Raw genomic sequence first — 21,526 nt, forward strand, 5'->3', positions numbered from 1 at the left:
ATTTAACTACTAAATTTAATATGAAGAAATAACGGGTGGCACAGTTTGTACTGTAGATCCATCATGCTAATAATAAACACTTCAAATGGGTGAAATTACTGTCCAGCTTTCTGAAGTATCATTATAGACAGAAAAGCTAATTAGACGAGCTGTGTCTCGGAGAGCTAGCCTCATTTAAAGCTACATCTGTACTGTACTGTATATGGTCTAATCCAGATTTGTGTTAAATAAAGTGCGCTAAAACTAGTGATCACTTAGATTTAATAGAAAATCTAATATTTAAATAAAAAATATTTGATAAAAAATCCAGAATATTAAATAAATTGCATCTGTATCATGTTTACTCTTAAACTACAGCAAGTAAACCTGAGATATAATAAAAGCGCTATATAATTAAATATAATATTTATATTTTACTTTTATCCTTTCATGACACTGCATTGTCTCAAACTAAGCAAATTTAAACACAGTTTCATAAGTTTGTACGTTTGCTTTACAACCCTGATGAATCAGACGTGTGAACCTGAAAATACATGAAATATTATTTAATTTTAAACCCGTTTTGTCTTTTGCCAATAATTTGCATTCTTGAGTATTTTACACATGCATTCCTTTCGCTTATCATTATTTTATTTTTTTTGCTAAAATTGCCATTATACAGTACAATCCATTTTTATAAGAGTGTATTTTTCTTTATTAATGTCTGTAAATGATATTCTAACAAACAGTTTTATAAAAGTCTTTGAAAAGTGTGTTTAGGGTTAAATGTCAGATTTTATTAATACTAGTAGGACTGTGAGTGATCACCGACTGTGGTTTCTGTCGTATAAACTGTATAGTTTCTATGATAGAAAGAGTTCTTGTTTAAGGACTTGAACCCGCACCGATCTGGGAGCTTCAGTGTGTTTATAGTTTCCTAACAGCTGCACTAGTTATGTCATTTGTGTTTGTCAGGATTTGTTCTGCTGGATTTGTTCTTAAGGGGAATCCTGGCGGAATTGTCCCTGCTAGCTGACGATGGCCATATGTTGCTCTTCATTTAGGAGAGATATGTGATTATACGAAACCAGCAGATTCGAGGGTATTGTCTGAGTGTTTTTCCTCGGCGGGATAGGCGGACGAACACTGGAATTGCAAACTTAATGAATTTTTTAGTCAGGCGTCGGACACGAGCGTGTGACACTTAAATATGAGACGCAGACTACGGCTCGTCTGCTGCCTCAGCCTCCCCTGATGGAGTTTGACCAATGCGGCCTGTCAATCATCCTGTCAAGGCGGGACTAATGCATGAGTGAGCTCCTGAAGCCTGCGCGTGAATGGCAGACGCTGTGTTCGGAGGCCGTGATTGACGCTAATGAAAAGCAGGCAGTGTCTTCTGACGTGAACGGCAGGCGTCGTATGGAGCCGAAACCTTCGGCGAAATATAGACGTGGGATGACAAGGGAAGGATACGGAGCAGTCAGGATTGACTGATGACAACATATTCTTCAGGTCTGTCTGTATAAAGGACAGGGAGGAACACATCGTTACTGTAATGTCAATATAAACTGCACTGGATCGTCTTGGAATAAACTTGGTAGGGTCTCTAATTATTGATAAATCACGTGTGACTCACGGGGTGGCTGGAAGTTTGGGAGAGTTGATGTGCTGGAGAATCCCTCTTTAGAGCCCTCTGCTGGCTTTGAGGTGAATTACAAATGCAGTGAAGAAATTGACCCTTTATTTATCTCATCCTTCTCCGACCTGACTCCTGCTTCCTGAAACTATGCACCGGAGTTGGCAGGGTTGTTCTGTTGTAGAAACAGGTTATGCAAAATATATTTTTTTATAGACAGATTGCATGTCTTTTATTGTCATTCCAAGCACACAGTGAGATGAGATAACATTCACTTCATAATAAATCACAACATGTGTGCAAACACTGCTTACACACACTACGGCCAATTTGGAAACGCAATCCAATTAGTCTGATCTGCCTGTCTTTGGACTGTTGGAAGAAACCGGAGTACCTGGAGGAAACCCATCAAGCAAACTCCATGCACACAGAAACCCGAGGTGGGAATCGAACCCTCTACCCTTTTAACAAAGCAGAAGGAAGGGACATGAGAGGTGGAGGGAGGATGGAGGGAGGGAGGGAGGGGCAGAGGGTGCGGTTTAGTGGTTCCTGAAGGTGGCAGCGGTCGCCCCGAGCTGAGTGGTGAGTCTGAGGTCAGGGCGATGAGGATGTGGTTGAAGGTTTGCAGCGGTTCTTCCTCTGTGCTGTGACCCGTGGAGAAGAGTTTCCAAAGCGTTCGGCCTCTGAAGGTGAAGAGAGACAAAACGGCGGTGAATCAGACGCTCACTAATCACCAGACTGATGTCTGACTGTGCTGCAGTGATGAGTGTTGATAATAGTGATCCGTAAATGTAAGTTTGGAACAATGGTCATCAGTGATTGGTCAGTGGGAATATCGGTGATCACTGGTTAGTTAGAGGGTGATCGGTCCTGGACGAAACAGTAAGTGATTAATGGAGATTATGGGAATAATGGAGATCAGTGATTGGTCGCTTTCTCATCCCATATAACCAGCAGCGGTGTGAACTGGCGCGAAACGTTGTTCTTACATCTACTGTAGATTCGTCACTAATGTCTAAGTTGTATATAGTAAACTTGCTGTATACATATTGTAAAGTCATAAATAATACTGCGCTCCTTTCAGGTTAGACTTTCCCACAGTTCAGTGTTTCTTTCTATTCATAAAGATTGTTGGAAGTTTCAGCAACGTTACGACGCCATCTTCAGCTCAGATGGATCTTTTTGTAAATTGTGAGACACAAAGACTCAAATTCTACTTGGCGCAAATAAAGCCTTAATGCTTTAACAGTATGATGTAGATAAAAGTGCAAACAAAATGACAAAATCTTTGGTTAACGTGTATAAAGTTCATTCATTTTATTATATAATTAAACACTTGCTGATGTTTTTCCTCGGAGATTTTTAAGGATAAGTTTGTTCAGCACATGTTCAGAGACTGCAGCGTTCCTGTCTGCTAATTAGTAAACGAGGACGCGAATACTTTTTTTTTTTACAAGTCAAACGCTAAACATTTTTAGAAATCCACCAAAAATATCTTGGGTTATGTTTTTTTTTTTTTAGAAATGACACGACTAGAACAGGTGTAGATCTATTTCCATTTAAATTCCAAACTGCACCTTTAATAACGACATTATCTCTCTGAAGTTGCTGAAAGTCCACAGTGACGCGTGCAGTGATGCGAGCGTGTGAACGTAGGACGGGTGCAGGATGGGTTTCTCACTCGAGTCATTAGCCTGTCCAAGTGTGACCGCCACGCCGCCTCCCTGCCCCTCTCCACAGCCTGTCAGCACCGTCCCGTCCACCGGGGTGTCCACACGACAGACAGTCTCGCGGGACACCTGTCACTCTCCCTCCCCGTCACAGAGGATTAGAAGCAGCACCTCCAGACTTCCCTACGTGTACGTCTATCCCGTTCACCTCTGACCTTTCATTCCAGTCAGCCAGACCGTGTTTGTGATTTTGTTCCAGACTGACGGTTATTGGATTCCCTAACTGTGTTTTAGTTGCCATGTGAGATATTACGAAGAGAACTTAACTACTCATCTCTGTCCTCTGTTTGAGCTGGAGATATGAAGGGCCTGGATGATTTTCAGTCTCAGTGAAGCAAATACAATATGCCGGAACATTATCCAGACTCGGATCCTCCTCGAGCCGCCAAGTGCTGGGCAAATTGATTTTTCCTGTCGTGCCAGATTTGTGACAGTCAGGCAGAAATCACATTGCTCAGCCCAAATGTTTCTAAAGCAATTGAGAAAGCCTGCGCAGTTTCTGGCTTTGGGACCACGGGCTGCATTAGTGGCGGAATCATACACATGCCATGCTGTCAGGAGTAGCGGGTAAAATGAGAATCCATCCGTCACCCCAAACCTGCTCAGGGAGGTAAAAGCTGCTGTGACATTCATAAGCACATCTCACTCTGCACTATTACAAAAAGGGCCTTAACAGGCTTTTCTTCATGGAATTCGTTATATGTTGAAGGTGGAGTCGGAAGACTTTTTCCTGGCATTTGGCAAAGTTCTGCTCACATTTTGGCAGTTACAGTATCAATAAAATCCATTTGAAGGAAAAACAACGGTCTGTGTGTCACCACGGGCTCTTTAATCTGAGACGTCTGGACCGCCAGCGTCTAGCCAAACAGAACGAGAACGCATGTTTCCTGGTAATCTAGACGTGATACTCTAAGTACTTCTCTTAGGATGTGCTTTCACATCTGCATCCTTGAGTCTGTTCGGGCCGTTTTAGTTTAAATTCAATTTAAGTTTATTTAACAAAGGTCATTTCCCACCTCGAAGGTGGATTGAGTCCAGCTACAAGTAGCTACGAGTTTCTCGAATCTACTGATCTGAGGAAAGTTCTGTGTGTGTGTGTGTGTGTGTTTGTGGATGTGGACTGAGAAACTGAGCCAAACCGATCCAAAGGACAGAGCTGCAGTACTACCAGGACCATAAGGTGTTCTTGGAATTAGGGCTGAGGAGCAAAAGAGGAGAAAAACACTGGATGCATGTCATAGTACAAGCAGCGTTCAAGGCAAACCGGGACTTTCTTATGAACGAAGGATTAAAACTGATTGACATTTACAGCAGGCTTTAAAGTCAGTACGGTGATAAGACTTTAAAGAGAAGACCGTATGTCCATGAATGATGAACGTCTCGGCACGAGGTGTCTCACAGCTCACAGACGAAACATTCTGCGAGTGGAACGCATGATATTTAAAAAACCAACTTACAGAAGAGACACATCTGTGTATGTGATGTGTACACACACTCATTCACCAACACCACTCACACATTACAGGAACTCGGCTGGGACGTCCCCTGTACAGTCCTGACCTCGCTCCAAGACATTTCCACATGTTTGGAAACACCATTATGGGAGTTCCTGGGAGGCCGGCGTTTTTAGACATGAATCAGACAGACAGTCCAATCATGGTCCGACTTTCTACCCTGATGGTGTCCAAGCTCTAGTGAGACACTGGGATAAGTGCATTAGTGTATCAGGGGATTATGTAGAGACATAAAGGGAGTGTGACGTGTGGACGGAGTTTCAAACTAACATTTTTACCCTAAAAGTTTACGTTTTAAGCTTCCAAACTGCTGACTTCTACCAAAATAGTCGACTAAATCTTTACTACGGTTCAATAGTTTCCCAACTGCTGATTGGCAGATTGTTCAAAACCAAATCTGTGCTTCTCTTGTCCCGCAGTGTTTGTCTGTGGTATTGCATGAACACCAATCTGAATCCGATGAACCGAATCGAACCACTACGGCTAATGCAAACTTCTCTACGACTGTCTATGCAGAAACTGATAAAGTTTAACAGTGCGACTAATACAGACCCTGTAAGGTGTTAGAAGAGATAATACTCCATTGGGTTTCTATCTGTGTCTGCAGTAATGTGCATCTGTGTGTGCAAAGTGCTGATTCTGTTCAGAACACTTCTAATCCATTCCCTAAGTGAAGAAATTCCACTGCTTGGAGCTTAACTGATGTTAATTAGACGTTAGCATTGACCCTCTGTCTGATGCTCATTAACCTGTCCTCCATGGTGTCACTTCTTCTTAGGAATGACCACCAATCAGATTCATGCACAGATTGTTCTGGAGATAAACACGTTCTGGAGAAATCTGTACAGCAACACGCGGATGAAGGGGAAAGGAAGGAAAGATTGAAAAGTCTGACATTATTATTTATTTTTTTCTTCCATGCCTTTAGTCATTCTTCGAATTTGAATATAAAACATAGTATTGTGTGTACTGCGGCGTGTCCATTGTGCTTTGAGTGGATGCACTCACTTTAGAACACCTCTAATTGACAGCGACTGAAGCACAGCTTCTAATAAGAGCCGCGCACTCGAGCCGCCATTGAAAACCAAAAAAAATAAATAAAATAAAAACGTGTGGCCCTCTCCGCTTTTATTCTTCTTCTCCAAGGTCCATCAAGGTCCATTTAACATGACTGTAGAGACACCCCTGACCACCCCCCCCTTCCCCCACCCCATCCACGTCCTCTCCTGCTGTCTTCCCGTCTTTCTTTCCTATTTTCCTTTTTAAAGAAGTGATTTAGGCATACTTATGAGGGCACTTTCAGACTAAGCTGTTTATCTGCTCCTTGCTTGAAGTGCTTCCAGGGCTTTGGAGCACACAAAGGTCAGCCTGCGCGAGTCTAAGTGAGTGCGGCGTTTCGCCTCCATCAGCTTACTTGCCTCCGGCGTACAACTAGCAGGTTGGGTTAGCGTTGTTATCAGCTGAGCTTGATGAGCTCGGAGTATTATGGTAATAGGAGCCAAGGCTGAAAATTGAGACGGCGTTAGTAAGGCCATGAAGGAGCACTGAGGCAGTTTATTGCCCGAACTATTTTACTGTTCTCAAGAGATCTGCACATTTTGAAAAGGTAATCTGGCCAAAACACCTACTTGAAAAAAAACAAAAAAAAACTTTTCTCTCAGTTTGGTCATTTCCCATTTGGTTCAGATTCCATCCATTCAAACGGCTCAAACGGTTAAAGCTCTGGGTTCCTGACCATAATGTCGGGGGTTCAAGCCCCAGCACCGCCAAGCTTCCACTGTTGAGCCCTCTCTGATCCAGGGGCGGGGTTATCCTGGTTATCCTGACCCCGCGCTCTGACTCCGCGCGCCCTAACTGGGATAAAGGAATAAATAATCACAGTCTACTGTAAAGGTACATGCGACAGATAATTAAATCTTAACCCTAGTTAAGTCTTATCTAATCAAATGTACCCGGTCTGGTACGAGGAAAGACTAACAACGCCCCTCCCCCCACCCCGAGACCACGCCCGCCTCTCTGCCTAAAGTCTGTGGCATCATTTGTATTTAAAATAGCGATCTCTCGAAGGTGGTTGCGCTTCTCCGGAACACATTTGCCAAGTTTGCAGTTTGTGATGCAGAGTCTCTCTCTTGCCTTTTTTTAGGAATGAACTTATTGTCTATTGTGCAAAATGTTCCGTCCAGCAGAACCGTCTCCGCACTCCAAGAGTCTTCCTCTGCTGCCTTTTTTTCTTTCTATTCATCACTCTTTCAGGGCCGTGACTCATTCTCATCAGGTTGTACGATTACTGTTAGCCCTCCAAAGCAATCACGACTGCCTGCGTCGTCTCCAAACTGTGTTGTTGTTGTTTTTTTCTCTTGCCTTTCTAATGTAACAGCATGCTATGCCCAAGTGGCATTTCTTTTCCACCGCGATGTGCCTGGGCTCTTTTCGCTTAAACTGCACTTTCCTCTTTACTTACCTTGGCCTTATTTGGCTGTCCGGTAATGAGGTCCATGGGAGCACAGTTTGCACACTACCATACAGTTTTGCGTCCCCCAACAGGCTGCGTTAACTCGCATTAGCCCCAGCTTGGAAAATCATTTATTCTTGCTCATTGGGATCTAAGATGCCATTATTGCTACACTGTGTTTATAGACTTCCCTGAGGATTAGGCAGCATTAAGATTACTTGGCCTGATTGTGTGTGTGTGTGTGTGTGTGTGTGTGTGTGTGTCTGTGTGTGTCTTTAGAGGTATGATTGATTTCATTGCTACGTTTAAGGCTTTTGAATTCTCCAGCTATGAACCCGACCATAAACTTTATTCCTTTTGCCAGACTTGCAGATTCTAACCATCGTCTATAAACATGTTTCTGTTTATCTCTCTCTCTCTCTCTCTCTCTCTCTCTCTCTCTCTTCTTTTTCATCTTCATTTAGAAGCTCTTTATTTTTCCGCGAGTCAGATATTGCCGTGTGCCTGTCCTGAAATGGACACATACCGTTCGCACACCATTAAAAATTGTCCAGCTCTAACAGACGAAATATGGCCATGGGTTTTCCTGCATGTCTTTGAACTGCACCATGAATCTTGCATTTCAACCTCTTAAAACACTTCAAAGCTGAAGAGCTGCGCTTCAAAGGCCTCGCACTGCCTCGACAATCCTCAGGAAGAATATTTAATATTATACTGGATTTAAGCATGCACATTATCTCTGAATCTATGAACCGTGTTTCTTTTACCCTTCATAGCTCCTACTATTGGAAAGCTTAAAGTGACTGCACTTTTTATATCCTTATGAATGGAAAATGTAATTATTTGCAAAGTTTATGCCTTTTTTTTTTTTATTAATGGGATGGCTCAGGAATTTTCTGGAAATAAAGACTTATTCTGTGAAAGTCGGTGGTTTCACCATTTTCTTCACCTGTATTGTATGTGTGGGGTCACTGAGACCCCGGAGCCTCAACATACTGAACATCAGCCAAAGAAATTCATGAATTTTTCTTATTTTCTGAGATGTGACAGTTAATTATTATTTTATACTGTACTCCAGAAACAGCTGTTTAGAGTTTTAGAGCAAACATACATGTATATACAAATAAACATAAAATAAGAGCAATTTACTGGAGGAAATTTTATCAAGAGGAAGATGGAGTGTCACAAACCATTGAGTAAAACTTTGCTTTTTTTTGTAAACAGAGTGATATAAAGCACATAAAAGCTGTAACTGCAAATCAGGGTTCTTATTCCACTAAATACTAATTTCTTAAAGTTATTTAGCCAAAGCATCAACGCAATTAGTTGTTTACAAATTATTAGCATTTTAGCAAGATACATGACGGAGGTAGAGAAATACGTAATCGGGTAATCGTCTCCCGTTTTGGTTTGGTAAAAATCGTTTGTTTTATTTTCACTTTACAGCAGTGATTCCGTGTTTTTAAAGTTTTTATTTGGTTTACGAGTGTTTTGGAATACGAGCTCGCTTCCGGAACGAATTATGCTCGTAATCCAAGGTTCCATTGTACATATTTGGCAGATGTAAAGCATACATGTCTATGTTTTTTTGTGTTGGTCTATTTTTATTTTATTATATTATTATTATAACAGCTCAAGGAGCAACATTTTTGTGCACTTTCTAAAGATTTTATTTCTGTTTTTGAATAAAGGGTTGGAAATGAATGCTTTTCTTGTTGTTGTTGTTGTTTTTTTTATATCCGATTCATCGATTAATCTAAAAAAAAAAACGACAGATTAATAGATTATTAAAATAGATTATGTTTTTTTTTTTTTTTTTTTGCACCAATGCAGCAACAAAAAGCACATTTTCCATTTCTGCACGATGCCTCTTGTAACTTTGCAGCATAGATGAAAATCTCCCTTTAGGTTTTCCACTCAAGGAAAGTCCTAATGACTGAGATCTGTTTGTTTATGTTTGTTTGTTTTTTTGTATTATTATTTTTAAGGGAGAGAAAGTGTAGCTGCTGCTGAGGAAATGTTTATAGTCACTTTAATGTACAATAAGTGAAAACAGGAAGTAACTTGTAGTTAGATTATTGCTGTGGTGTGAGAGGAATGAAACACAACGTGGATAAGGAGACTTTGTTCGGGGTTTCCCCATCGTTGATTGTTTTCTGTAACCGCACACCCCAGTGTTCTATTCATCCATTCCTTACTGCAAACCAGAACCAGAATTTAGTCCAATACAGTATCGCTCCAGCCTCAGTCTGGTCACAGCAGTGTTGTTGTTGTTGTTGTTGTTGTTGTTGTTGTTCGTCTCCAGACGTAAGGATGAAGCGCTGTTAATTAAGATGCCTTTTCCATAGTGAGAGGGAGGGATGAAGGAACCACTGAGAGGCCTAGTGACATTTAGACACGTCTTTACCTCCAACCAAGCAGCCTGAGGAGACGTTACAGGTTCTGAATTATTAAGCAGCCGGGTCAATAAAGACTTCAGTGTTTTTATTTATATTAGTGTTTATCGTCCTCCACGTTTCCTGATAAAAGTGATAAGCACTTACCAGTTAGCACCAGATGTGCGATGCTTTTTGAGGTTCCTTGAAGTGTAATCGCGTTCCTGTGTCGACGAGAAAAACGTTTCATGGTGCACAGAAACCTTCCAGTTTAAACCCTGCACACAAAGCATGGTGTCCTTTACTCCATCAGAAATGGAGGTTCATGTACGTTCATCATAAACACGAATGTCTCGGCAACGTCGGGCTTTTATTGATTTTTTTTCTTGGGTAGAATGATTCTACAACATTTTACACATTTTAATAGAATAAAATATTCATGAATTTGCAGGTCAGGCTATAAATTATTTGGGGGGGGGGGATGGGGGAATTATTCATAAACCCTCTTAGATTATTAATTCAAAGGTCCGAAAATGTATTTTAATTTGTTCGTAAACAACTGCAGATTTCAAGATCAGTTTAAATAATTGCATGTAAATGTAAGATAATAGGAGGTGTAGTCACTTCCCCAAGGTCCGGTAGAAGACCCAAGGACAGTCTGGAGCTGTTGGGCTCTCAGTGGGACTCGTGATTGCAAAAAAAAAAAAAAAGGATAGAAACATGAAGAAGGAGGAGGACCACTTTAGAATTGTTCAGCACAACCTCAATTCATTAACTAGAAAATCTTGAAATAGTGATTCAACAGGAAAAACACACCTAATAACACATCAAAGCTGGTTTGGACAGGACAGATCGGACGAATTTGGGGACTTTTTGAAGCTTTTGAAGTTCAGTTCAGCCTCAATTTGGTCCTATATACGTTACGGCACGGTGAAATTCTTTATCGTTCACATGTCCCAGCTTTCGTCAGTAGGCTGGAGTCAGAGTCAAAACATTGTATGGCGCCCCCTGGAGCAGACAGGGTTAAGGGCCTCGCAGAGCTGGGGCTCGAACCTCCCGCCTTCCGATCAGTAACTCAGAACCTTAACACACTGAGCCACCACCACAGCCCCTTTTTAAAAATAATAATAATAATAATAATAATAATAAATAAATAAAGCTTCACATCCTTTCACGGGTATAAATTTATAAACATAACATCAAATACAGTAACATTTACAGGATGTTGAGCCGCAGACGCAGAGCACAGCTGAGTGATAAAGTGACATCATCTGGTGTTTATGTAGTAACAAGTTAACACTGATGTGCAGTAAGTAAGCAGGTTGTACAGAATAGACCATGCTAACACCATGCTCGCGTAACTTTCGCACATAAATGACCTACAGAGAACAAACTGTGTTGATAGAGTCGCAGGTTAAAATCAACTTGTTCTGACAGATTAATAAAACCTCATAACCTACTGAGCTGCTTAATACACACCAGTACAGACCTGTTCATTTCTACCCATAAACAATACAACACGTCGTCATATGGCTGACTGTACACAGACTGTACAGTATAAGAGTCATATATACTCGTGACTGGACAAAAATAAACCCCTTAAACAGACTGTTGTGTGTTCTGTTGGTTCAGTTCCACCGTCATACACACATAAACAGTTTGACAGCAAAATGAGATAAAAGCCACTTTCAGATTTTTAATCAATTTGGTAAATTACATCGTCTACAGGCACACAATGTTGTGTCTATACAAAACCCGCTTTTATTGATTTGTTTGTTAGTTTTTTTAATTGTTTGTATAATCACCTTTTATAAAACAGCGCTGGTTTTGCTGCATCTGGGAGCCAACGATGCACTTCAATATTTGTGAGTATTATTTACAAAGTTAAATTAGACAGAGAGATAATATGCCACAACGCCCAGGAGACACATAATCGCTTTTTCTGTGTACAAGAGACATGAGGTGACACGTGTCGCGTGCTGGAAGCTGTTGCGTTTTACACGCCTGCTTACGGTTGATGGATGGTGGTTGATGCTCGATCTGACCTAATACGGCACATCCCGGTGTTATGATGAGGCGCCGCAGTCACAAACCGAAGTCGACCTGAAGCGGGCAGGGGCGAGAGGCGGATGATGCATTGATGACTTTTTAATGTTTCTTATGATCTTTAACAAACCGTGTGCTTAAAAAGGTTCTGTGTGCAACAAAACTCAACACTTCTGTCTGTTTTCCAAACTGTTAGACACAATCAAAGCACAAGTTTGCTGTTTCTTTTTTTTTTAATAATTAAAAAAACTTTAATTAACATTATTACTGTCACTGAACTCCACGTTTAAATTTCCACAAACACAATTTCAGGCTGATTAAAAAAAAAAAAGAATTAAACAGTAGGAGGTGGATTTATAGCGTTTTGCAAAACAACCCAAAATTCACATTAAAATAACCAAAACGATTTTCATTTAAAATTGTGCCGTTTGCACCAATTGTGCCAATTTTGGTTTTATTAGCACTCTTGTGATTCAAATAAATAAGGCACGAAATCTTTTTCTAACAGCTTAAAAACTCGCTTGGTTTTTAAAAAACTGCCAAAATATGGATATTTCATTTTGCACTCAGGGTGTTTATATACATACAGCGTATTAATCCACTCAGATAAGTATGTACACACACACACACACACACACACACACCTAATAAAAGGCACATCAAGCCTTTGCTGCTTACAAACTCTCGGTTCTTGTTGAACTGATCTCATAACTTTGGTCCTGATGTGTTTCTGTGTTTGTCTTTGTTAATGTTGCTTTGTACAGTGATGACGAGCGATGGCTTTATCCCTGAGTCACACACACACACACGCACACGCACACACACACACACACACTAATGGATAATAGTCTTGGTGCTTAGCCCTCACATGCTCGATGCGTGGGCATCCAAACAGAGAACCTGTTTACAAAGTCAACGCCACACAATCAGTTTGCTTAAGCTTTAGAGTTTGTTTACACAGAGTGCCTCCTACACCTAGGCAATGTTGTTATTGCTATTATTAATTTAGGATCATTACACCTGCTTTTTAAGGTTCCGCATCCAAAAAGAGTTTGGATAATAAAATGGAAAAAAAAAAAAAAAGAACAACATGTTGGTGAAATACGATAGCTTGAAAACAAATCACAGTGACGGGCGCTTCGACTTTCCCTTGGGTGTGAATGTTTACAATATTAACTACTAAAAGGATTCAGTATTTCCAAAACATGAGCTCGCAGCTTGTTGTTCTCCATCTCGATCAGAGAACCCGTGCCCCACGCGCAGTGCCAGTCGGCTCACAGCCTCCGGATCTCACGTTGCCCTGGTTTCGCTCAACTCCCCGCTGTTCCGTCATTGGTTTGACACTCTTTTTGCTCATCGCTTAATGACAGCAGTGTCATGTCACTAAGGCTCAGGCTAATTTACACTTCATACCCATGTGTGGCAAAAACACACACACACACACACACACATACAAAAAAACAACAACAATCCACCCTCTCTTTCCTATCGTAATGTTAATTGCGATGCACATTGAGGATCGTCTCTGGAAAGCAAACAGCGAATAGTGCAGGCACGGCATTGCACTGATTAATATAAAGGTAATAGGTATCATATTATCGGATGTCTTTAGCACCTGACTATCTGCCAAATGCAGGCGAAATTTGGCACTGCTTACTAAATAAATAAATAAATAAATAAATAAATAAACAACACTGTATACGCTAACTGTAATATGAAACAGCAGGTCAGACTGTGACGGAAAGTAAAGCACTCAAAATAAAAAAGAGAGAGAGAGAGAGTGCAAGCAGGAAAGTGAAAGAAACGCAGATGTTTTAATTAGAGCCTTGTCAGAAAAGCGTAAGCAGTACCTTTACTTATCCTGAGCATGCTACTCTCAAGGGGTCAGGGTTTGTTGCTTTAATATGTATGAATGGATCTGAGGAACACAGTGAGCTTCTAATATCCTTTAAAATATAAAATATACGATTAATCCGACCGAGGATCGCCGTTGATGCAATAAAATTTAAATATAAATAAAACCGTTTAAAAAGTGCTGCCTCTGTTGATAAGCTCGTTAATGACTAAACAGTAGTAGCAGCTACTAAATGTGTTAGTAAAGGTCCTAGTGATGGTGCTGGTTTTACTAAACGTGCTGGTGATAAGTGGGGATAGTTGTGATACTAGTAGTGGGAATAATAATGATAGTAATAATAGTAGTAAATAGTTAGTGCTAAAGGTGGTTAGTAGTAGTTTTAGTATTATTAGTAATAGTGGATGATGGAAGCACTACAAGTTCTAACAGTAATAATAGTAGTGAAGGTGCGGCTGGTACTGTAGTGGTGGTACAGTGGTAAGATTAATGGTGGTGGTTTTCCAGGTGCTGGAACATAAGCCTCAGACTATTATGTTCCTCAGTGTGATGTCACCGAACGTGATGTCACTCAATATAAGACCACACGGTTCTGTAATTGTCACGGTGTCATTGGCTAGGGCATCTTCAGATATGCAGCTCCTAAGACATTAATATGAAGTTATTTCAAACAAATCGGCCGACTTCATCCCATTGTTCATCTGAGACAGCGGCTAGCGCGATAAAAGTAAAACAAATGGCATGACAAAACAAAAAGTACATGAAAACAAGTATGCTAATGAGCATCAGCTCCTAAAACAATGACTGTGTATTCATGAGCTCTGAATGAGAGCCGAGATATGACGATGGACAAAAAAAAAAAAAAAGAAAGAAAGGAGTTTTCACTGTAATTTAAAGAAGCCTCACAGACCAGAGTGGCAGTAACACCACAGAGGAACTGTCTAAACCCGGGGTTAGTGAGCAAACCAGCACCGGAGGATCCGATCATATACAGGGTGTGCCTGAGGGTACTTAGAGTAGGAGCACCGGTACTGTATGAAGGTCTGTGAAGGTTTTAGGAAGGAATAAGTTTAGAATCCAGGATCAGACATGTACACAGTGTAGAAGGATGGGACTCGGAGTGGAGACTTGAGTTTAGAATGGAAAAACATGCAATAATGAGAAGGTTTTACAGGAGTATACATAAAGCTCTGGGCAACATATTAAAGATCTGGTTCATCATTCAGTTATTTATTCATCTGCTCGTTGATCTTAATCTTTTTTTTTTTTTGAAAAAATAAAATATATACAGTACAGACAGAAACCTAAACTTATGGAATTGAATGATGGACCCTGGAGCTGTGAGACGGGAAGCCAAGCTGCTGTTCTACTGCAGTGACGATGATGATGATAAGCAAATTATTTTGTAATTTCTATAAAACATTCAGAAGCTCCAGTAGAACTGAAGGGAGTTGTTTATGAGAGTGGGGACTGTCTGGGACAACTGATAAACCCTGGGAGGTTAGACGGCTCCACTCAGGATTAGGTTCTGAACCTTTGGACCTTTTTCTGGATGTAACCAGATGATGGAGACGTTATTTTCATACATCCGCTTTATCTTATAAATTAGTTATTAACATGGTTGTAGATTATTGAACAGACGTATTAATGTAACCAGCAGATGAACTGATTAGATATAAAAATTTATCCAGAGTCAAGGTCACAGCAATGTCAAATCTCAGAATGTTTTGTCTTTAAAGGCTTCCTTTCTGTTCACCCATCATTATTGTTATTGAAGAACAAGTGGTTGAATGTTTGTGGGAATATTTATATAGAATCGTCCTTCACAGACGAACTGATTTCATTTTGTAATTGATCCAAAAAGGGACGAGGCCACCGTTTTTGTTTTACGATATTGTATATTGTATTATTCTCACCCAGGGACGGTATTAAAAAAAACTAGACAAACCATCTGTGATGTCACCCATAGGTTTTCTGAAGCCTAAACCGCGGTCAATCCATAAATGGTAAAACAAGCAGAACTAATGGAGCCTGGCTGTTGGTTATCAAGACACGACTACTTACCACCAGTTAGCTTAGCTAGTTTAGCTTTATCTTAGCTAAAATGCTAAGGTGGCTAACATAAATCTATATGCCAACGTTATGTTGCATTTGATTAAACTACATAATTCCTGGAACTGCACATTTTGGCACAGTGGACTCATTTTTTCCAAACTGGAGTTCCAGATTTTTTTTTTCCACCATACTGTAGGTCACGCTGTCAAATCTTCCTGTAGTCACTGAAATTGTCAAGAAATGTTAATAGCACCACCCGCAGTACTGGAGCACTCATACACACCGTTGCCAAGGTGAATCCATTAAAGTTATGAGAGCTGGTAGTCATGAAGATGGTTTGTCCTGTTTTGTAACCCTCACAGCCTACATGAAGCATGCTCATAAACGATCACGTCTTAACAATGATGTCATATGATAACATCTTAATAAATCTTTTGATTTCGATTATTCACAGGGTCCCAGCTGGCACCACAGACCCCTGGGAACTTACCTGACACTGGCTCCAATTCCAGCATGAACCAGATTCCCGTGGCTCAGGACAGAGGTAAACCAAAAAGAAATCCTACCCAGCATCTAACCCAGATCATGGTGCGTTTGCCATGTGGCGATGTCTGTAACGTTTAAGCGTGAAGCTCAAAACCTACCGTAGACGTTCCGGGTTTGAAATGCTGACTTTCCATGGCTCTTAAAGAAAAATCTAATTTCAGACCTCGTTCAAGTACATGACATGGTGCCTTCACGACCTTCTGAGGAGTGTGTGGTTTGCATTAGGGCTGTAGAATGTATATGGTGGAGTCCAGTCCTGTAGGGTCGCAGCCCTTAGAGCTCATTATATTTCCATAAAATTCCAGTTAAGCAGCTTTTTTTTCTTTTTCTCTTTTACCTCTTAGATTATTGTCGTCCAGCTAAGAGCCTAGCTTTCTGAGCCAGGCATGTGGTGGTGGTGGTGGTGGTGGTGTTAGGTTGAGGGGTGGTGGGGGTGGTGGTGGTGTTAGGGCCGGGTGGGTGAGTGTGAATGCATTATTTGCTTTTAGCACTGTCTGCGCAGCGTTCCTCTCCCCTCCATCCATTTTCCAGGCAATTTAAAATGCGGTATTACACTGTGTGTGTGTATATGCGTGTGTATGTGTGTGTGTGTGTGTGTGTGTTTTTTTTCCCCGAACTCCCTTACATTAATGGAAGCAAAACATTACAATAATGTCCCCCGTTAAAGCTGCGCTCTCTGGCAGCCTAAGCACTTTCAACCCTCGTCTCATCATCCGAGGCCGGTAGACAGCCGGCCGGGTTCTGCTACCCAAGCAGAACAGAGTGCATGGGGAGATGATTGACCGTCTGTGTGTGTGTGTGTGTGTGCGTCTGAAAGGCTCCACTCAATAAAAAAAATAAAATAAGCTAGGCGTCCGCTCGACACACACGTTCTTAGGAAGCTTGAGTGGGGAGCAGCGCTGGCGCTCGCTGCTCTACTGAACATTTCCATTTAGCCCAATCTACAATATTAGCGTGCCGCGCGGCCCATACAAAGGCAACCTTTCCCATCCGAATGGATTGTAGACCCCACCCCCTCCCCTCCCCTCCCCTCCTACGTCTGTTTGCCCAGGGGTTTAAATGTAATAAAGTGGCACTCCATTTAATATCGCGTCCAATCAGGACTGCTCTAAATGTCGGGTTTTTGGTAGCTATTCAGCTTGTGAATACTCGCATAATGTTTTAGATTGTTTCTATTGTCATTTTTTTCCCATCTCCTGCTAATTTAGGTCTAGTTAATTCCAAGCATAAGAGGGAATTAAGTGATAAAGCTTTTCATTTATCACCCACCAGTCACACCTATCTGCCTGGGTTTAGAATTACTGTTGCCGTGATGGTTTTATTTTTTTATTTTGCATTTTTTAAATTTTTTTAATTGGAAAAAAAGATATTTGTTATGGGGACGGGAAGAGAGACTCACATGTGTTTAATGTTTGATTCATTTTCTATAACCTCACCCATAATTTATCTTAAATTTAAATACATCTATTATGTATAGCGTTTATTGTGTGTAGGGTCATAGGGAACTTAGGGCACAAGGCACGTGTACACCCTGGATAGGATGCAACCCACTGCACGGCACAACACACACACACACCCTCCTTGGACTGTGGGAGGAAACCTGAGTACCTGGAGGAAACCCACCAAACACAGGCAAACCATGCAAACCCCATACACACACACACACACACACACACACACAGACCGGCGAAGAATTCAAACCCTCAACCCTGGAAGCATGAAGTGATGACTGAGCTCCTGATTAAACCATCGTGCCACTGAAATTCAAATCATTTATATTAACATATTAAGTTTATATTAATGTGCTCATTCTAAAACATTACACATGAAATGTATTTAGCAACAGCGTAGACTCGGACGCAGTTTAAATAATATAATAAGCATGATTAACTCAGTGTGTTATTTAACAGTAAAAGAAAGGAATTGTCTATTTGTTGATATTGTGCTCTCCGATAATAAAAAAAAAGGCTTAACAACTTTTTTTTATTTTTTACGAAAAAGGAGCTTTAATGATTTACTCCACAGCAAAAAAAAGGAAAAATCTTGCAAATGCTTTATACTGACTCTGCAGTGAAAAGCCAATAATAGAATGAGTTTCCTGTAAAGTCTCACTCGTCTGAAAGTTTCTTCCCCGTGTCATGTCATGAAGGTTCTCCTCACCGCTGTCACCTCCTTAATCTACATCCGGATTACTCTAACTCTCTAAAAGCTCTGTCTAAATTAAATTACCTGAATGTTTTTTAAAATTATTATTATTATTATTATTATAAGCTAATATGATTATAATGTCATCTTCCCATCTTTCCAGCAGCCTTTATGCGAAGGAGTCAAAACCAGTATGGCCCTCAGCAGTCAGGACCGCCCATGTCCCCACATCTGTCAACCAGAAACCAGATGCAGCACGGGATGAGCGCCTATCAGCACAACTCCACTGGTTCCTACGGCCCCCCGAGTGGTCCCTACGGCCCACAAGGTACCTGCTGTTGTCCCGTCTTTCGTAATCGTTATCTAGATGTCGACTGTCTTTTAAAAAAATAACCCGATCGCACTTTCTTTCGGATGAGTGTAAGAATATATGCCTCCGTCAGCAGCGCTTCTCTCTCTGCAGCCTTATTCCCAGTCTTATAGAAAAGAAGGATAGAGCTAAGGTTTAAGGGGGGGTCAGTAGGAATATTCATGAAGCTGAACTACCTCACTCGTTTCCGTTTCCACCAGACGAATAAAGATTTTTTTTTAAATGAACTCGCGGCTGTTATTAAAAGTTGCGCCCTGAAATTAATTTTAATGCGCCACTTAATTATGAGAGGTCAGTGCTTTAAGTGTCCCCCTGTATAAAGAGTAGACTGTACAGATGACTTCATTAAAATCACAGTGTGCAGGTAGAGGAGGTCAGGTTCACTTTATGGCTCCTTTGACCCCTGCCGGCTCGCCTCAAGCTTCAAGGACAAAAGGAATCGGCTGCGGTTATGCTGTGTTGCTGTAGAAACTGAAACGTCCAATCCCACAACACTATTCATTCTCTGACTGCGCTGACCCCTGGCTAAAGCAGCAGGCTAAAGCCTAGCGTTATCCTGAAATAGTCTCGCATACAGCTGAGGAGTAATTACAGTAATAATGAAATAATTCAGGAGGGAAAGAATTAAGGAAAAAGACATTTCAGTCTCGCGCACTGGAAATCAACATCCCTTTTTTTTTTTTGGGCTGAGTAGATAAGACCATATGTTAGTATTTATGATGCTGTTATCCTTCAGTGCCACAACAAAGACAATATTATGGAATTCACGTTGTGTGCTTTAATGTGTCAATGTGATAAATGCACCGTCTGTTTTCCTTTCGTAATCTCCCTCAGACCTTCCCTGTTCAACATTGATGAATGGTTCCCTTAGATTTTTTTTTCCCCGTCGTTGTTATTCCCATCCTCGCTCTCTGTTCTCCAAATGTATTGCTAGGAAAGTGACACTAATAACGAGCGCACAAAAAAGCCCTAAAGGAAGTGGAGTGGAACGTGGCTTCTGCGTGAAAACTCAAGTGGGTTTTGCCGTGAGGGGAGCGTGCGGGCTGGTGATAGTCCCTTCTTCTTCCTGCTCAGTAACATGTGTGCTGGAGGTTGGCCATCCCCAGAGTCATGGCATAGAACTCACGCCAGGCTGGGGTTCTGAGAGCCCAGTAGGGTCAGGCCAGGGTGAACGGTCCAGCCAGCTGCTGCTTGTTGTTCTTGATGAGGCGCCAATCTGTTTTCTGTCTTACCTCCTGCCAGAGAATTACTAACCCGGTAAACCAACATGGAAACGCGCTCCAAGCCTCTGATTGCTCTTTTGTGGACTGCTTGGGATGTTGCCTGCAGCCAGGAACTTCGGGGTTGCACTTACACAAAATATTTCATGCCTGAATTATAGACAATAATATATATGTTTTCACAAAATCACTTGGTATGCATCCATGAAATTTCTTCTATACAGTTTGCCAGTATTAATTAAGCTTCCCGCTTTCTCAGAGTCTCTCATGTTAGATTACACATCATTTCCCTATTAATTACCATACCGTATCTTTTTCATGCAGGAAAATGGATTGCCTTGTACGATCTGAAAAAGGAGAGCTTGTTTCCTGTTTGCCTCGAAAAGGGTAAAAAAAAATAATTTGAAATTGGAGGGGGCCGAGCAGCGAGCCCTGAGGCACGCCGAATATGTATTTCACCCGAGACTCCCTGCTGAGAGAGCTGCTGAGGTGGCGAGAAGAGAATCTTGGGCCTCGGGCCATGAAAAAAGGAAAGGTAGCAGAAGCAGGGAGTGAGAGAGAAAGGAAAGAAAACTGATGAGTTGGAGGAAAAAGAGAGGATGAAATGAGATGTCAGCTGTTGGTGGGGGGGGAGTGTGTAAAAGTATGATTTCTCTCAAGGCATTTCTGCAGAGGTCATGCTCTCCAGTGTTCAGTTAAACCCGAGTGACGGCGGCAATGTGTGACTATTACAAGCGCCGTCAATCAAATGACGCACGCTCCGATTACTCAGTTTATTCTAATATCTACTGTATAATAGATCTTTATTTATCAGTGATATTCAGGGATAAATTAACCCCCTGTGTTTATTAAAGATATTTGGTGATACATAATGTAAACCCCCAATGTAAATTATTTAGGAGTGAAAATGTATGGAAATGTAATGAAGAATTTCAGCAGTTTTGTAGACTCGAGTTTAAGTTCAATCACAAAATAATTTCTCCGGCAATTTACATGACGAACTTTTAGTGCTGTTGACCGGAACAAGTGAATGGGGCCTGAGTGAAGAGTGCTGAGAAAGCAGTGTCTCTAATTTGGTCGGTCACAGTCCTCTTCTCCTGCGGGAGAGCGAGGATTAAATACAGCTCAGGAAGAGCGTCGCCCGAATGTGTGACCATGCTTTGAATTTCCATGTAATTGGTAACGCACGGCAGTTTCTCTCTCCCTACGGCCCCATACAAACGCTGTACCTTACAATGATGAGCGCTGGGAACGATGGCAGAGGCTATCTTTAAGGGATGAGACTGATAAAAAAGAGAGAGAGAGGCTGCTATTCATTTTTTGCTTGAGAACACACTAGAATAGCCAATACCAGGGTTTTTGGGGGGAGAAATAGAACCATGGCTAGAATGAATCCCCACATCTATTCAGTTATTTGTGGCAGCACTCAGGGTTAAAGATGAGCTCTTCTGTGGCTGTAAAGGACAGAGCTGGAGATTGAGAGGCGGCCCTTATCACCCCTGAAGAGGCGATGCTGGCCAAGCACCAACGGATTTTCAGGAAGAAAAAAAGGAAAAGGGTGAATTATTATGAAGCTGGCTACTGTGTGTGTGTTTTTTTTTTTTTT

At 41.3% G+C, this 21,526-nt stretch overlaps 1 protein-coding gene across 1 annotated transcript in view; it reads left to right on the forward strand.

Moving 5' to 3' along the window:
* Nucleotides 1-21,526, forward strand: part of LOC128536307 (AT-rich interactive domain-containing protein 1B-like) — a 215,798-nt gene that overhangs the window by 149,286 nt on the left and 44,986 nt on the right. Inside the window, exons 6-7 of the mRNA XM_053510516.1 lie at nucleotides 16,094-16,183; nucleotides 18,497-18,658. Of these exons, the coding sequence (XP_053366491.1) occupies nucleotides 16,094-16,183; nucleotides 18,497-18,658 (252 nt within the window). The remainder of the gene's footprint in view (nucleotides 1-16,093; nucleotides 16,184-18,496; nucleotides 18,659-21,526) is intronic.

The sequence above is a fragment of the Clarias gariepinus genome, chromosome 13 (genome assembly GCF_024256425.1).
Source record: "Clarias gariepinus isolate MV-2021 ecotype Netherlands chromosome 13, CGAR_prim_01v2, whole genome shotgun sequence".
Taxonomy (NCBI): domain Eukaryota; kingdom Metazoa; phylum Chordata; class Actinopteri; order Siluriformes; family Clariidae; genus Clarias; species Clarias gariepinus.